Source organism: Leucoraja erinacea, chromosome 39 (genome assembly GCF_028641065.1).
Source record: "Leucoraja erinacea ecotype New England chromosome 39, Leri_hhj_1, whole genome shotgun sequence".
NCBI classification, from domain to species: domain Eukaryota; kingdom Metazoa; phylum Chordata; class Chondrichthyes; order Rajiformes; family Rajidae; genus Leucoraja; species Leucoraja erinaceus.
This window is the reverse complement of record NC_073415.1, coordinates 3,936,281-3,954,691: the sequence shown is the minus strand read 5'-3', so window position 1 is coordinate 3,954,691 and position 18,411 is coordinate 3,936,281. Positions and strand designations below refer to the sequence as shown.

At 43.7% G+C, this 18,411-nt stretch overlaps 1 protein-coding gene across 4 annotated transcripts in view; it reads right to left on the bottom strand.

Moving 5' to 3' along the window:
- Positions 1–7,337: 7,337 nt before the first annotated feature.
- Positions 7,338–18,411, bottom strand: part of LOC129714348 (dedicator of cytokinesis protein 7-like) — a 135,105-nt gene continuing 124,031 nt past the window's right edge. For all 4 annotated transcript variants that reach the window (XM_055663893.1, XM_055663894.1, XM_055663895.1 and 1 more), the window contains 6 exons: positions 18,269–18,358; positions 15,436–15,672; positions 14,228–14,371; positions 10,824–10,930; positions 8,996–9,163; positions 7,338–8,885 (listed from right to left, as the gene is read on the bottom strand). In XM_055663893.1, the coding sequence (XP_055519868.1) occupies positions 8,843–8,885; positions 8,996–9,163; positions 10,824–10,930; positions 14,228–14,371; positions 15,436–15,672; positions 18,269–18,358 (789 nt within the window). In that variant the 3' untranslated portion in view covers positions 7,338–8,842. The remainder of the gene's footprint in view (positions 8,886–8,995; positions 9,164–10,823; positions 10,931–14,227; positions 14,372–15,435; positions 15,673–18,268; positions 18,359–18,411) is intronic.

Below are 18,411 nucleotides of genomic sequence, written 5' to 3'. Positions count from 1 at the left end.
TACTCCACCACTTTGTGGCTTTCTTTGTAAACCATCATCTGCAGTTCTTCGTTTCTACCAGGGTAAATTTGAGCCATTTCTCCCGATCTTGCTCAGGAACAAGCGTGTTATGACAGAAGGAGCAGCATACCATACGCTGTTAGGATATAATACTCCTGGCTGCATAGTGCCCAATGACAAACTAGCCTGGGTTATATCACCGGGACTTAGTTTAGTGATACAGCGTGGAAACAAGCCCTTTGAGTCCAAGAAGGCTCATCAGCGTCTCTTCTTCCCAGAAGACTGAAGAAGGTCAATCACCCTCCTGGTGAACTTCTAGTTGCACCATCGAAGCATCCTACCAACCCACAGTAGGGGCAACTAATTCTCCGACAGAAACCAATTAACCTACAAACCGGTTCACGTCTGTGGATTGAGTCTGTCCAGGAAACGCTGTCTGCGGAGGGCACTCAGCAGCCAAGGACCTCTCACCCCAACCATGGACGGTTACCCAGGGAGTACGAGGAACAGCTTCTTTCCGGCGGCTTCAAACTGTACCTCGACTGCACCCAGCCCCCCCCGTACCGGAGATCGAGGACCCACGGGTCCCTGGAGTACATTCAGGCAGCAACTATACTACGAACCTGGGTCTGCCTATCAGGCTAAACTTACTCTACAACAAAGTGTGGGAATTGTGTTTAGTAATTTTACACTTTGCTTAACTAGATATTTTGAGACATCCCCCAAGTACAGGGAGGGTACGGGACCTCATGGGTTACATTTCATTTACTTTTATGGTAGATTATGGAGTTGATATCCCGCAAATAGGCAGTCTGGATACTTCTGAGTGGTTTGACTGTTGCTGGATTTTCCCACCCCTGCATCAAACTCCATGTTATATTATTTTGTTGCTCTGGGTGAGCAGTATCAAAAATATTTCAAGCCAATTTTACCAGCTGTGTAATGTCACAGCAAAATATAAAGGAGTTGCTGTATTAACGTCTTCCAAACGCGTTGAGCATTCCCTGCCCAATAAAGCAATGGGATCAGAGAAGGAAAGACTCCATTCTCCTCCCATTTCTATGAGAAAACATAGTTGCATTGTTTAATGGCAAGGTTCTGTAGCGCTGCTGCTGTATATTTTGCCCCAAAAGGCCTCAAAATCACCCAGTTATTCTGCTCAAATCAGGACTAAGTCACCTAAATGGTTGCTAACTAAACATATCATCCAAGGCAGTCAGTTTCTCGTTTGGTTATTATGTAAAATAATATGTGTGTTATGATTGTGTTTATAATTTGTTTGGTTGTTTTGTTGTTCCGCGAGCATTGCCACTTTCATTTCACTGCACATCTCGTATGTGTATGTGACAAATAAACTTGACTTGACTTGACTTGACTTGGTGTGGTCATTGACTTCAATATCCACCCTTCTACAGATGCACATTGTAATGGCCTCTTATCGACAGACACTTTGCAGTGCGGCTCCTAAAATACTTTGGCTGTGACTTATCACTTTTACCACCAAGAACAAGCAAAGATATCATGTGAGCACAACCGCCTCCAAGCTGTATATCACCCATTTCTATCACGGATTATCCGGTAAACAGAAAATAGGTGCACGAGTGGGCCATTCGGGCCAGCACCACCATTCAATATAATCATGGCTAATCATCTAAAATCAGTGGTACACAAAAATGCTGGAGAAACTCAGCGGGTGCAGCAGCATCTATGGTGCGAAGGAAATAGGCGACGTTTCGGGCCGAAACCCTTCTTCAGACTGATGGGGGGTGGGAGAAGGAAGGAAAAAGGGAGGAGGAGGAGGAGCCCAAGGGAGGGGCGATTGGAGGAGACATCTCGAGGGTTAAGGAAGGGGAGGAGACAGCAAGGGCTTGCAAAATTGGGATAATTCAATGTTCATGCCAACCGGACGCAAGCAACCCAGGCGGAATATGAGGTGCTGTTCCTCCAATTTCCGGTGTTGCTCACTCTGGCAATGGAGGAGAACCAGGACAGAGTGGTCGGATTGGGAATGGGAGGGGGAGTTGAAGTGCTGAGCCACCGGGAGTTCAGGTAGGTTATTGCGGACTGAGCGGGGGTAGCCTGTCCAATCCCTTAAGAACATTGTTCCTGCATCTAGCTTGTCCAATCCCTTAAGAACATTGTTCCTGCATCTAGCTTGTCCAATCCCTTAAGAACATTGTTCCTGCATCTAGCTTGTCCAAACCCTTAAGAATCCCTTCCCAGTACTCTGGAATTCGCCTGGTTAGACAACTGCTCTGCTCTTGACCACCTGAGTCTGCAGACACAGCCCGGTCCATCACATGCTCGTCACTTAACTCCAACTAGCTCATCTTCACGGTGCTTTGCATCAGGAGGGATGGAAGTATCAACGAGAATGCCCGTCTCCCTGGCCATTCCCTTTTCCCCTCTTCTATCCTCTAACCTGTCGCACGAACAATCGTAAAGATCCAGAGGAACATGAAAGCTCGGATGTCCATAGTTAAGAACAGATTCTCCAGGGCGATCAGACTCCTGAACCATCCAACTCTTTGGAGATGTTTTCCTGTTGCTGCTGCCACATAATTTAACTATTAACTCTACCTCATTCATATTATATGTGTTTAAGAAGGAACTGCAGATGCTGGAAAATCGAAGGTACACAAAAATGGTGGAGAAACTCAGCGGGTGCAGCAGCATCTATGGAGCGAAGGGAATAGGCAACGTTTCGGGCCGAAACGTTGCCTATTTCCTTCGCTCCATAGATGCTGCTGCACCCGCTGAGTTTCTCCAGCATTTTTGTGTACATTCGAATATTATACTTCTTTCTTTGTACTAATTCAGCTGCGACTCCAATCTTGACTCAATTTTGCTGCTCTAGCATTTGGTGTTGCACTAGTGTGCCTATCTTTATTGGTTATGCATGAACATCATGCAACTAAGAATAACGTTGCACCTGCTGTATATGACAAGTTAATCCATCTGATCTGATCAAAACATAATGGCCGATGCTTAGTGAGAAGCCACTTGCTCTACATGGATGGGACAAAACGCTTTGTTATGTCCTCGTGGTGAGTTTCAAATGAAGCTGCAGTTTCAAGAAAGGGTCATTCATTTGAAACCAAGGTATGTGGACATTTCTTCTCACAGAACGTAGCAAATCTCTGGAATTCTCTATCCCAGGTGTGGAGGCTAGATCAATATAAATGCTTAAAAGTGGAGGAAATACCCTTTTTGAAAGATGGTGAATCTCTGGAACTCTCTGCCACAGAGGGTAGTCGAGGCCAGTTCATTGGCTATATTTAAGAGGGAGTTAGATCTGGCCCTTGTGGCTAAGGGGATCAGGGGGTATGGAGAGAAGGCAGGTACGGGATACTGAGTTGGATGATCAGCCATGATCATATTGAATGGCGGTGCAGGCTCGAAGGGCCGAATGGCCTACTCCTGCACCTAATTTCTATGTTTCTATGAGGGAATCTATGAGAGATCTGCTACAGAGGAGTTGATGATACTGGATGGTGAGAAAGGCTTGCGAGACCTGATGGTATATATTCTTGCACCACCACCATCAATGTTGCATGAACAAGCTAAAATCTACAAAAGGATGCCCGCTACTAGCAATTCAACTTGATTTTGTTTATTAAAGAACTGCAGTGTTTACAGGTCATATGTAATGATTTGACCAATAACCAGGGAATAGTTGGAAAATCAATTGCAACAGAACTGGAGGGGGGCATTTTACCCCGTTTTGTAAATGCTCAACCTGGAACAATACACAGCAGGAACCTTCAAAAAATAAACTGAAACAGAAACGCATTTAAGGAGGCAACATTTTTAAAAGATCAAAGCCCCGAGCCTCACTTTGCCAATTTTACTGAAACAGGAATTTGCTGCTTGCATTGAAGAGATCAATAAAGAAACAACTTTATGCAGAGGCTGCAAATTGAATGCAGGCAGCCTTGTTTCACAGATTTCCAGGTTTGGAAGATGAAGCATTGTCCACCATGTGGTACCCAGGTTAAGTATTAACTAAGAAATTTAATTTTCTAAATCAAGTTAATGTTCATAAAATACAAAATAATTAAAAGGTTTGTTAGATTTTGAAAACTTTAGAAACAAAGAATATAGGTGCAGGAGTAGGCCATTCGGCCCTTCGAGCCTGCACCGCCATTCAATACGATTATGGCTGATCATCCAACTCAGTATCCTGTACCTGCCTTCTCTCCATACCCCCTGATCCCTTTAGCTACAAGGGCCACATCCAACTCCCTCTTAAATATAGCCAATGAACTGACCTCAACTACCTTCTGTGGCAGAGAATTCCACAGATTCACCACTCTCTGAGTGAAAAATGTTTTCCTCATCTCGGTCCTAAAAGATATCCCCCTTATCCTTAAACTGTGACCCCTTGTTCTGGACTTCCCCAACATCGGGAACAATCTTCCTGCATCTCGCCTGTCCAACCCCTTAAGAATTTTGTAAGTTTCTATAAGACCCCCCCTCAATCTTCTAAATTCTAGCGAGTACAAGCCGAGACTATCCAGTATCCAGCTAAATTTTTTTATTTAAAATTTAAGTTTGATTCTTTTAAAACTAATTACTTTCTCCTTATCAGAAAAAAAATAAATTTTTGAGGATTTTAACTGCTGGCAAAGCTGTGGTTTAGCAGGCTGACATTTTTTAAAAACAGTATTTCTGAGGGTGAAGCTTGTTCAGGGCTGGCCGTACAATGGTGATTTATGCCTGGAAGGTCCTGTGCTCCAGAGGGAGTTGACAATGAATCTTTCATTGGATGAATAGTGCTTTATAATCACAAAGTGCAAAACATAGTGGAATTCTTATTTTTTTACTGTCCACCATGTTTGCAGCTAGAAACATCAAGGGTTTTGAGCAAGAATCAGCGGTTTGGTGATGTTCTGAGAAGTGTGGGAGAAAAGTAACCATTACAACGACAGAATTGTTTGGTCTTTTTTTATTGACAACACAGATTATTACAAATTGAAAGAAAAAAAAAAATCCATTTCAATAATGCAACACCCCTCACCCTTCTAAATCCAATTCACACCCATTCCTGTTCCACAACAAATAAAAAGTGCAAAGGTTGTCTAGCAAAATACAGAATCAACAAATCAACCTGAGAAAAGCAGGTTTTGAAGATAAGGTGGGAAACACACAGAAGTCGAGAACTCCCTGCGACTGGTACTTTGGATATGGCCCGTAGGTTGGTAAACTGAGAGTGCTTGTGTTTCCACAGTACAACAGAGTTATCTACAGTGCAGAATAAAGTCAGTCTGCTGTAAACAAAGAGTCCCATCCCATGAGCGGCTTTCCTTCAATTAAAAATAAATCGTGAACATTAAGGATGAAGTCTCAGTCCGACGATATATCCTTTTAGTGTTCTCAATCAGTTGGGACTTCTCTTTCATAACTAGATGATAAGATAGTTAACACATACATATGTACATCCAAGAAGCACTGTAATGAACGCATATGTCCGCAACTTAATTATCTAATTAAAAAGACAGCAGTCGGAGGTTCACGGGAAAATGGTTACCAGGTCTTGAATAATGCCCCCAGTTCAAGGAGTCCAAAGAGCCTTACGAGGAAGATGCCACATTGGTGCATATCATTCTCGTTAACTGACCTGCAAATGTGTTCATAGAAATTTCTTATTTCAGTTTCAGTGGTTGCATCCATCAGTCATTGATGTGTTTACGAGTCTTGTTCACATGGTAATAACATTAAGAAAAAGTAATATAAAAGAATATTATATTAAAAAAAACAAATTCATAACACAAATTCAGTGTCATTAAGTAGTGGTTTTGTATCAGGACTTGCTAACTCTTCAATACAGCCATTATTATTATTATAGCTGACTGATTCGTATCCACTTTCTGCACAATGAGAGACATGTAGACGAATCCAACATTGCAGGACTCCCTTATCTCTCACAGAGTCCAACCAGCATGGGATAATTCCCACTGCATTCTCCAAAGGTGCTGCTTTATGATCCTTGTGCTGCTCCGACATTAATAATATTGATCCGAATCCCCCCCCCCTCCCTCCCTAGTATATTATGGTCTAATACTGGCCACAAATGTTTGGTCACATTTTGAGAGTCTGTGCGTTCATGTGTGTGCGAATGTGTACGTCGCATAGAAAGAGCAGCAGAACCAGCCAATGTTAATGTGTAAGAAGGAACTACAATGCTTGTTTAAACCATAGATACAAAAAGCTGGAGTAAATCAGCGGGACAGGCAGGATCTCTGGAGAGAAGGAATGGGTGACGTTTCGGGTCGAGACCCATCTCCAATGTTAATATTCATCCCCCGCCATTTCATTGCCACTCGCAGTGGAAATTTGCACAGTAGTAATTGTGTTTTTTACACTGGAGAATTGCAAATGAGAGTGCCCCCAATAAGAGTCTGAAGACCTGAAACGTCACCTATCCATGTTCTCCAGAGATGCTGAGTTAATCCAGCACTTGGTGTCCTTTTTTTGTAAACCAGCATCTGCAGTTCCTTGATTCTACCATAAATACGACTGCTTGGGCACTGTGAACACAGCATTGGTAGACTTTCCCTCCTGTTTGAAGTAGCCAGGGCTATGAAATTGAGAGAACATACAAATCTGGTAAATCTTTGGGAGTAGAGAAAAACCCTGGCCTAATAAAGGACCAAATAAAACCTCTGGATACTGGAATTTTTTAAAGTGTGTCAGACTCACACAGTCTTAAATAAACATGCTCTGTGTAAAATATTCCATTATATCCTTAAATAATCTGAATAAATAAGAATAAATCATGTAAAAAGAGTAAAGACTACAATCACCTCTTTTGAAATTACACAGAAGGATTAGGTTTCAGATAACACATGACAGCAACTACAAAGGTTGTACTCCAGAGGCAAAGGCAATGTGAACTAAATAGAAAAGTGGTTTACTCAGCACTGCCTTCTAATCTGCATCACATATAGAATAGGGATGTAAAGGAAGCTGCCTCTACCCTGGGCAAGTCAAGAAGTTGCCTCGACTCGGAAACTGATTACAACACGCGATACGAGATGCCTGTATAAAACATGGATAAAAATCTGGGAACATGCCGACTTCAGGACCTACCTATAGCCACACGGTAGTCGAGAGAGGAAGGGAGAGCACTGGAATTTGTTCACTTCTGACAAAATCAGACGCACAATGTGAAAGAGGATGCCGAGTCTGGAGTGCTTCAGTCATAAAATGTGGCAATGGATTGAAGGGTTAAACTTAAAGGATTTAACACAGATCAATGCACTTGAACAGAAATGCTTGTATAAGGATTAAAGTGAGTTGATATGTTACTGCAGGTACAGTATTAATCATCGGATGTTGTTATATTTTATTTAGAGTGCTTATTTTGTCAGCCAAGCCCCCAATAACAGGCATGAGCATTAAATAACAGTTACTGTAAGACCATCATGTTTTTGATAAAAAACATTCTTTAAAAACCTGAAACAGCATTAACTTTACATCACTAATGCTGATCAGTCCTCTAACACTGCATTTGGCCGTTCCCTTTCTTAACGACAAGTTAGATCGAAGCAAAGATGACCACCAGCCAACTCTCAAGATATGGGTTGCAGCTCCATACATTCTCCTTCTTCCTTCAGGAGTAACCTTTCATTCTTCTACCTGGGACAAATGACAATAAAACACTCTTGACTTTCCATTTAAATGCAATGGCTGCTTGGCTTGGCCAAAATGTCCCCTCAGCAGGTGACGACACTGTCAAACACCTTCCAACAGGTAGATCTTTAAAAAGGAGAGCTATTGGATTCATGTGCCTTTTGAGTTGCAAAGTGAAGGACTGACCTGTCAGACACTCTCTAGTGCCACTTGGTGCTAATCATCTCAAAGATTAAATTATATCATCAAAAAAATAACTCCAAAGAAGGAAAACAGTGTAAGAACTGAGCAGAAACTAAACGGCACCTTTCATTAGAAGATAACTGTAGTGATGTCATTCTTTAAACCACTCCAACACATACTTAATGAAAAGGAGTTAACGCTTGGAATGATAGGGTGATTTTTTAGTCTTTCTTAAAAGGTCATTAGTACATAAAATATGTGCACAACGGGAACTGGTAATAAATTATAAAACAGATATTGGATGACTTAGATTGAGAGGCACCAGAGTGGTCCAATTTTTTTTCCCCCAAGTTATTTGATATTGAAGTATTTGATTTTTGTTAGTGCGATGGTATTGACTGAGTATGTGTTAAGTTGGCAGCAAGAAACTTAAACCAGTGCCAAAGTGCATCCTTCCTGAATTTCAAGATACATTCACGACATGAAAACAAAAGTAAATTTTGAAAGATCGAGCTCACCACCTCTTCACACCTCGTAGCAAGTCGACGCTTAGCTGCTGCAGGTGGCTTTTAGTGTCATTTAGAGTACACCAGGTAATACGTACTGTACAGGGCACAAGTGCATTGGCCAAGGAAAGCTCCTCAAATTAAACAACAGCCCATTTCAGTATCGAGGTGCAGACACAAACACATTGTTGATAATATTGCTTTAAATGTTTGGACTGATAAAAAGGTCAAATTAATCGTTCAACAAGTAGAATGATGTTCAGGACCACATGAAAATAACTCAGCCAGACTCTCGTGGAGCAATGTTTCTAACTTTGACATTGGTCCGCTGTGACGGGATGGTGGAGGTGAAGATGCAGTCGACAACTGCCCTACGTCGAAGTGGTCCTGAGGAGGGGGCTTTAAAAAGAGCAAACGCTCCGTCCCTGAACCTTGATCTTTCCTCACTCTTCCTCCATTCCAGGTCCTTCATACTTGAGAGTCAAAACAAAAATAAAACCACTGCACCCACCGGATCTTCAGATTTCCACTTTACGCAAGCTCGATCTGCTGAAAGAATTTCTGAAATAAAGCACAGGCAAAGTTTAATGGCTGTGGGAATGTCACAACAAAATGGAATTAAATCGATGAGGCCATGTTGTAAACGCCGAGAAATTCATGAAGCCCCTTACCGGTGACTTGTACTGGGCACAAGGGTCTTGTAGAGCTGGGGGATCTTCATGCTGATCATGGGTTGCAAAGATTCCTTCAGTCTGTGGTAGTTACGTTCCAGCTCCCTGTGATATTCTTTCTGGTCAGCTCCGATCAGAGTCTTGTTCTTACGTAAGGCATCATCACATCTGCAGACAAAGCACAGTTTATTCAAGTGCAAGCATATTTAACCAATTATACAACGACTTTTCATGGCAGTCAGTGCCGTTTGATATTATCCGCAGCGAGATATGGTTTGTTGATGTGGTATTTGCCCTGCACTCCTTGCCCAGTGTGTTCCCGATATGGGCTGTACATTGCTTACACTGTGAGAAGGTTGGATTGAGAGAAAAAGGCTGGATTACAGCCACTGTTCACCGACAAACTGCAACGATCGGCCTGAGATCATGGCTGCGCAGCGTTAGAGTTGCTGCCTTACAGTGCCAGAGACCCTGGTTCGATCCTGACTATGGGTACTGTCTGTATAGAGTTTGTACGTTCTTCCTGTGACCGCGTGGGTTTTCCCTAGGTGCTCTGGTTTCCTCCCACACTCCAAAGACGCGCAGGTTTGTAGTTGAATTGGCTTTGGTAAAAAAAAATTGTAAATTGTCCCTAGCGTGTAGGATAGTGCTGGTGTACAGGGATCGAGGAAACACTTTTTCTCAAAGAGAGTGGTGAGTCTGTGGAATTCTCTGCCTCAGAAGGCGGTGGAGGCAGGTTCTCTGGATGCTTTCCAAGAGAGAGCTAGATAGGGCTCTTTAAAAATAGCGGAGTCAAGGGATATGGGGAGAAGGCAGGAACGGGGTACTGATTGGGGATGATCAGCCATGATCACAATGAATGACGGTGCTGGCTCGAAGGGCCGAATGGCCTACTCCTGCACCTATTGTCTGTTGTCTAAACTCAGTGGGTCAGGCTGCATAGAAACATAGAAAATAGGTGCAGGAGTAAGCCATTCGGCCCTTCGAGCCTGCACCATCATTCAATATGATCATGGCTGATCATCCAACTCAGTATCCTGTACCTGCCTTCTCTCCATACCCCTTGATCCCTTTAGCCACAAGGGCCACATCTAACTCCCTCTTAAATATAGCCAATGAACTGGCCTCAACGACCTTCTGTGGCAGAGAGTTCCAGAGATTCACCACTCTCTGTGTGAAAAATGTATTTCTCATCTCGGTCCTAAAGGATTTCCCCTTTATCCTTAAACTGTGACCCCTTGTCCTGGACTTCCCCAACATCGGGAACAATCTTTCTGCATCTAGCCCTTAAGAATTTTGTAAGTTTCTATAAGATCCCCCCTCAATCTTCTAAATTCTAGCGAGTACAAGCCGAGTCTATCCAGTCTTTCTTCATATGAAAGTCCTGACATCCCAGGAGGCATCTATGGAGGGAATGGACAGGCGATGATTTGGGTCAAGCCCTCCTTCAGATATTAGTACATAGAAGGATTGCGATCAAAAACATCACCTATCAGTCTGAAGAAAGGTCTTGACCAGAAATGTCATCTGTCCTTTTCCTCTAGAAAAGATGCCTGACCTGCTGAGTTCCTCCGACATTTTGTGTTTTTCACTTGACAACATCTGCACTTTCTTGAATCTTCCTCGTGATCAGTCTGATGCAGACTTGTGACTGTGTAGGCTCATCGAGCTCGTCTCAGCTGCAGGGCAGCGGATTTTGACAGAGGAATTGAAGGGAAAGTTTAAAAGAGGCATGTCTTTATGCAGCTGGTGCCTTCAGAGTTAAGGAAGTTGTGAAGCGCAACGCAGAATTAATCAGCACAGTTTAGACACAAAGATAATGACATACCGCTTCATGAAGTCTTTGAAGCAGAGACGGAGCTTGTTGTGATGTCGGAAGAGTTTGGGGTCATCGGGAATGTCTGCCAGGAAAACCTGGGCCACTTCCAAAGGCCCCTGAGAGAGTTCCAAGGGAAAACCAGCATTATTTCAGATACATCTGTTACAACTGTACAAACCCAGGGACTGTTCATAACTTTCAATCACCAGCTGGTTTGACAATGCCATATTTCAAAGGTGAAGGGTTATAAGAGGATGGAAGGAAAATGCTCGGAATACACAGGATACAGTTTGAAGGAGTCATAGTTGAATTTCTTCCCAGCGTTTTCTCAGCTGTTTTACCAATACACTAAATCTTTCAGGACATGAATACCAGCTGCTCGCAGTGCAGTCTTTTGACGGGGTCTGTCTTCATGTACTAGTGAAGAATTCCGAATGTCAGGGCTACGTGGCCAAGCGCAAACCTGTGCCCATTCAAAAATTACACTGTATAGCAGCAGCGTAGGAGGATGAGGGGTGAAATTTTCGAAGTGTATAAAATCATGAGCGGAATAGATCGGGTAGACAGACACACAGCATCTCTTTCCCACAGTAGGGGAATCAAGAACCATGAGATTCAAGGTGAAGGGGAAAGATTTAATGGGAATCTGAGGGGCAACTTCTTCACACAAAGGATGTTAGGTGTATGGAACGAGCTACCAGAGGAGGTGGTTGTGGCAGGAACTATCGCAACGTTTAAGAAACATTTAGACAAGTACACTCCTGCACCTATTTTCTATGTTTCTATGATAGGACCGGTTTATGTGCCAAACACTGGCAGGTGGGAAAAGTGTAGATGGGACATGTTAGGCGGTTTGGGCTAGTAATGTCGACGGGCCTGTTTCCACTGTGTAAGACTCTGTGACTACGAGTACGTGCTCTTTCCCCCCCCTCCCTCCCTCGTCATTGAACCCACCCTGTCCCATTAGAGCCTTCAAGGTCAATTATTAAAATGCCTGCCACTGACCAGCCTGAGATCACATAACGGAGCAGAGATTGGGAATGTGTGTGCCTGGAATGCTCAGCACCTCCTCACGCAATGTGGTTTATCTACACTGTCATTCATGCTTCAACTTTCAAGGGCGAACTGTTCTATTAAAAGATGTACTTCAAAACGCACAAGTTTGGTGGGAAAGCAAAACCTTATGGATCAGAATGGGCATTTTACCACTTATGTGGTCAGAAGGCCCGGCTGTGGAACTAACCCACTGTGCAGTGGAAGCTGATAATAGGGGGGGATATTCAGGGTGCTGAAGGAGAGAGCAAGACCCTGTGCTGGGGAGATCCAACCCCGAGGCTCTTGGGCAAGTAGACACAGGAACTATTTCAGATGCAAGGGGTGTGAACTCAGCTGGTTTTGGAGAGAAGGCAAAGCCTCAGTTTACAAGCAGAAGGTTGCCGGGTTTAGCCAAAAGTGACCTCGGGATCTTTGACTTGAAGAGGGCAGTGGCAGATAAACAAGGAGAACATAACACAACATATTGGGCTGACATTATTATACTGATACTTTACATGTTGTTGGAAGCCGTGAAAACAAAGTCAGTAGAAAGCATGTGCAGAGAGCAACTGTTCTACTGCCTGAAGGTAGCTTAAAATAGCATGGCAGGGAGGTTTGTGTAGGGACACTGATGTTTCAATGATCCATAAACCCCTGAGTCAGTACTTACAGTATGATTGAAAAGTGTTGGTTTTGTGCTATGATATTTGATACCACTCAGATGTAAAAATATTACAACCATATAACTAACGTCTATGGCTGCCCCATGTACAGTAAGAAACAAGGTTAGAAAAATAAATGGCCTTCCACTTGCACTCATGAATCAAATTCGGCCATGTCACAACTACAGGTAGCTTTTAATTAAAGAGTTTCAGCAATTTTGAGATGGCATTTTTAATTTATACGTTAAGGTGAAGGGGAAAAGATTTAATAGGAATCTGAGGGGGAACCTTTTTCATACAAGGGGTGCTGGGTGTATAGAACGAGCTGCCAGAGGATGTAATTGAGGCAGGGACTATGCCAGCATTTAAAGAAACAGTTGGACAGGTAAATGGATAGGCCAGGTTTGGAGGGACATGGGCCAAACGCAGGCAGGTGGGACTAGTGTAGATGGGTCATAGGGGGCCGAAGTTTCCATGCTGTATCTCTATGATTCTTTAGCTGTGAGACCTGATATATGAACTAAAAATGCAAAGTAATAAAATCATGACTAAACAAGGCTAACTTAAGAAGCATTCAACATAATGCACACTTGCATTCTGGTTTGTACTTGCATGCATGTGAACATACAACAGTCGTGGGTATTGAGTGAAGTAACTGGGATCTATGGGCCAAAGATCACTTGTGAATAAGAGAACTGCATCAATGGCACTGAGCTGATGGCAATTTCTCTCAGCTCCTTACAGCTTCTATGTAAAACACATGACATCTATGTCATGCCAACAGCATGTGATCCCGTGTGTATAAGCTGCCAAATTGCTCACCACTGAAAAATGCTCCATTCCAGTTACTGTTACCCACACTGCAGGAACTGCCAGAACTTAATAAACGCAGAATTATTGTTATTCAAAAAGGGCAAAAAAAACCCACTTTATTCCAATAAAGGAAACATAACACTTTAAGAAACATAGAACAGTGGAATGCAGCAACAGGCCCTTTGGTGTACAATGTTTGTGGCAAACATGAAGCCTAGTTAAACTGATCTCATCTGCCTGTACATGATCCATATCCTTCTATTCCTTGCACTTCCACATGCCTAGCTGAAAGCCATCTTAAACGCCACTATTGTATCTGCCCCCTACACCACGCCCGGCAGTGTGCTCAAGCCCCCCACCATCCTCTGTGTAAAAAAGTTGCTCCGTATATCTCCATTAAAACGTACCCCTCTCACCTTATACCTATGCCCTCTTAATAACTTACTTACTGCCTATTATGCCTCCTGGCATGCAGGGCAGCAACCAAGGTCCTCCACCCAGTAGTGTTGTTTCCCACAGATGCTGTTTCCATGACACATTTGTTTTACGAGACAGGGTGGACCTGTGTTCAACCTCCAACCTGCAGGATCAGTGGATCGCTCTTCGTCTTGCCTCTACCTGTCCTGCATGGGAGACCCTAACAGGAGACAAATCTCCCACTGGCATAGCTCTAGGGGGTCACTGAGACACACAAGCTCCCCGACCACGACAAGCTTGCAATCCAATGGGGAGCTATGCCCTCGAGTGATGGACATTTCCACCATGGGAAAAAGGTTCTGACTGTCTACCCTATCTCTGCCTCTCATAATTTTATATACATCCATCAAGTCTCCCCTCAACCTCTGACATTCCAGTGAAATAAACTAAACTTTAATTTAAAAGGCCAGACTGCAGCCACTTTACCTGGTTAACGGTGGTTCCCACACTTCCTTGTAATACCATCTGCAACATCTTGGCATCAGCTGGATCCTGGTGTGTGGCAAAAGCTAACTCCTGAGTCTTCTTTTGCAAGTCCTCGATCGCGACTTCAATTGGAATTAATATAATCTGAAAATGGGAGAAATGGGAAAAGGGAATTGATCAGATCCTGTCCGGAAAGGCTTTAAAAATAATTTCTTGCATTTGTGGCGCAACGGTAAAGTTGCTGCCTTACAGTACCAGAGACGCGGGTTCGATCCTGATTACGGGTGCTGTCTATACAGAGTCTGCACGTTCTCCTTGTAACCGGGTGGCTTTTCTTCAGGTGCTCCGGTTTTCTCACACACTCCAAATACATACAGGTATATAGATTAATTGGCTTTAGTAAAATTATTAATCGTCCCTAGTGTGAAGGACAGTGTTAATGTACGGGGTGATCGCTGGTCGGCGTGGTCCTGGTGGGCCTGGTTCCGCGCTGTATCTCTAAAGTCTCCTTGATGAAAACCCATGATAATCAAATGCAGGGTACAGACAACAGTTATCTTGATAGGTATCACTAGTGGAAGACTCAATACAAGTTCCTGTTTAGACCCAAGGAGCTGTAGATGCTGGAATCTTAAGTGAAACACTGGAGTAATTTAATGAGTTAGGCAGCATCTGTGGAGGGAATGGGCAGGCGATGTTTCAGGTCAGAACCCTTTTCACTTTGTAGAAACAAAGAACTGCAGATGCTGGTTTCTACTAAAGATGGACACAAAGTGGTGGAGTACAGAGATGTGTAGGAAGCAATTGCTGCAGATGTTGGTTTATATCGCAGATAGACACAAAATGCTGAAGTAACTCAGCAGGACGGTCAGCATCTATACCGAGAAAGAATGGGCGACATTTGGGGTGAGTTTCAGTTTAGTTTATTGTCACGTGTACTGAGGTACAGTGAAAAGCTTTTGTTGCCTGCTATCCAGTCAGCAGAAAGACAATACATGATTGCAATTGAGCCATTGACAGTGTATAGATACATGATAACGGAATGACGTTTAGTGCAAGGTAAAGCCAGCTAAGAGCGTCCGATCAAGGATAGTCTGAGGGTCACCAAAGAGGTAGATAGTAGTTCAGCACAGTCTGAAGAAGGGTCTCAACCTGAAACATCACCCATTCCTTTGTAACTGAAAGCCACGTTGGAACGCATATCTTACCTCCTCCTTGTGAATGACGTTGATCCTGGTTTTGATGTAGGGGAAGGCGTGCGAGGTGGTGAGGATGGTCTTCCGCTTGTACTGCTCGTGCAGGTCACCGTGAGCACGGCCGTCTAACGTGAAGGGCGTGCAGTACATAAAGCAGCGCAAGTTATAGTTCTTGTCAAAGTAAGTGATGCGGTCTTTCAATTCGTAGGTGTCGAAGAACGGTTCAACATACGTGATCTGGATATATGCCTGGAAAGAAACATGGACACTTCCTAATGGTTACAAACTTTGCAAGTTAAAACAATGATGAAGGATAATCCTCCAGATCAGCATCATCCCACATTCCCCCGTCACATTCTTCCTCTCTCCATCTCTGTTCCTGTCAGTAACTCTGGTAGTGAATGCTTTAACCTCTCCACATTCTTCTCCCCTATTTCCTAATCCTCCTGCATCTCTCTTCGATGATTCAACAATTCAATGATACTTTATTGAGTGAGTTTCCTGATGAGTTTCATTGTCTGTAACTCGTTTTCATCTAGCCCACAGCTAAGAAGGGTTTGTTTCCAATATCATTGCTACTTTTTTGCAGACGTTTCATTCATTTGGGGATCATGACAGAAGCCTCCTCACCGCGATTCCTGGAAACAAAGATTCCTGGAAGCAAAGCTCCTCTAGAATCTTTGCCTGGAAGTGAGGACACAATGCACTCTGTGACGCGTCGGGCGACAATTCTGTCAACGTGTAGGACAACGACAGAAGCCAACAGCGAGCGACATCGTCTGACACAGGAGTGACCGCACGAACGAACGATTCATTTGTTGGAAACGTCTATATCATCGTCAATATCTCTCGTTTCCCTTTCCACTGACTCAGTTTGAAGAAAGATCTTGACCTATTCCTTTTCTCCAGAGATGATGTCTGGCCCGCTGCGTTACTCCAGCTTTTTGTGTCATACTTCATTGTCACATGTACCTAAGTACAGTGAAATGCTTTGTTTTGCGTACAACCCAGACAAATCATACAGCAGATCTCAGCTGGACTGTACACAAGTGTTGCCACGTTTGGCGCCGACACAGTTACAAACGTTCACTGAACATTCCTATTTACTGTCTCCCCGCAACCCCCAGCCCTGGGTCCCTCATCATTTTTGATGGGCTCCCCCTGCCGGGTCCCCTTCATTTTCGGTGCCACCTCACTACTGAATCCCCCTTTGTTCTCAGTAGCCCCCCCCGACCAGGTCCCCCTTATATAATACACTTAACAGCTCGACAACTATTTTCTCCTGTCCCTTCATTTACAAGCACAGAGCAGCAGCAGGCGAAGGTGCGGGAGGACAAACGGTCCTTGAAGACTACTGCCATTTATCAATATGACGGCTGATCTGCCCAGCACTATGTTGTCGCACTAAACCCATATCCCGCAATAACTTTAACACCCAGAAACCCAACAATCTTGGTTATTAATGAACTCAATGATTGAGCCTCCACAGTCTTCAGGGTTAGAAAATTCCAAAGATTCTTCTGCGGAATTAAAACATTTCTCCTCATCTCAGTCTGAAACCTTTTTTGACTCTGGCTTCGAGATTCCTCAGTCAGGGAAAACATTCTTCCTGCATCTAGCCTGTGAAGTCCTGTAAGAATGTTTTCAATTATTCTGATCTCTGGAGAATACAGGACTAGTCGACTCAATCTCTTCTCATATGTAAGCCTGCTTTCCTAGCACTAGTTTAGTTTAGTACAGCGATACAGCACGGAAACAGGGCCTTCGGCCCACCGGGTCCACACCGACCAGCGATCCCCGCACATTAACACTATCCTACACCCACTAGGGACAATTTTCACATTTACCAAGCCAATTAACCTACAAACCAGTACGTCTTTGGAGTGTGGGAGGAAACAGAAGATCTCGGAGAAAACCCACGCAGGTCACGGGGAGAACGTACAAACTCCGTACAGACAGCACCCGTAGTCGGGATCGAACCCTGGTCTCCGGCGCTGCCTTCGCTGTAAGGCAGCAACTCTACCGCTGCACCACCGTGACTGCCCTACGCTTCTTCACTTGCTCTATGTTCAGGGTATATTTTTCTGGATAGGGAGACCAAAACTGTACACAATAACTACAGTTGTGGTCTCATTATGATTGCAGCCAAATTTCCTCAAGTTTCTGTATTCAAACCCTCATCCCTTTCTTGTCAATTTCTTGTCAAGTTTCTTATGAACTGTAGAAACAAAGAACTGCAGTGCTGGTTAATACACAAAAGGACACAAGTGCTGGAGTAATACGGCAGGTCAGGCAGCATCTCAGAGAACATGGAAAGGTGATGTTTTGGGTTCAAGGGTCTTGACCCGAAAACATCACCTAAAAGATTCTCAACTGCAACATCTGAGTTTTAACTGCTCAAATGCTATGTACTAGGCCTACAGAGTCATACCACACAGAAAGGGACCCTTTGCCTTACCATAGCAGACAGACCATTTTATCTTAGACTCAAAATGCTGGAGTAATGCAGCAGGACAGGCAGCATCTCTGGAGAGAAGGAATGGACGACATTTCGGATCGAGACCCGACCTGAAACGTCACCCATTCCCTCACTCCAGAGATGCTGCCTGAACTGTTGGGTTATTCCAGCATTTTGTGTCTATCTTCGGTTTAAACCAGCATCTACATTTCCTTCCTACACATCCCGACACTTATTGCTATCTACGCTAATCTCATTTGTCCGCATTCTTCTACACCTTGCCTATTCACGGCATGAAAGGTTGTTAGACCAAGTTAAATACTTGAGCAGCAAATTAATTGTTCATGTTTCCACAGCCAGTAATTTTACCATCCAAGTTGCTATTACCTTGTTTGGGTCCAGTTTGCCTTTGTCGACTGGATTGGAATCTTTGATAATCTCAGCAGCCTCTTCCCCAAACCGGTCTCGGTAGAACTCCTGTCATGGCAAGAACAAGAATGCAATATGGAACCCATTTTACTACAGCACCA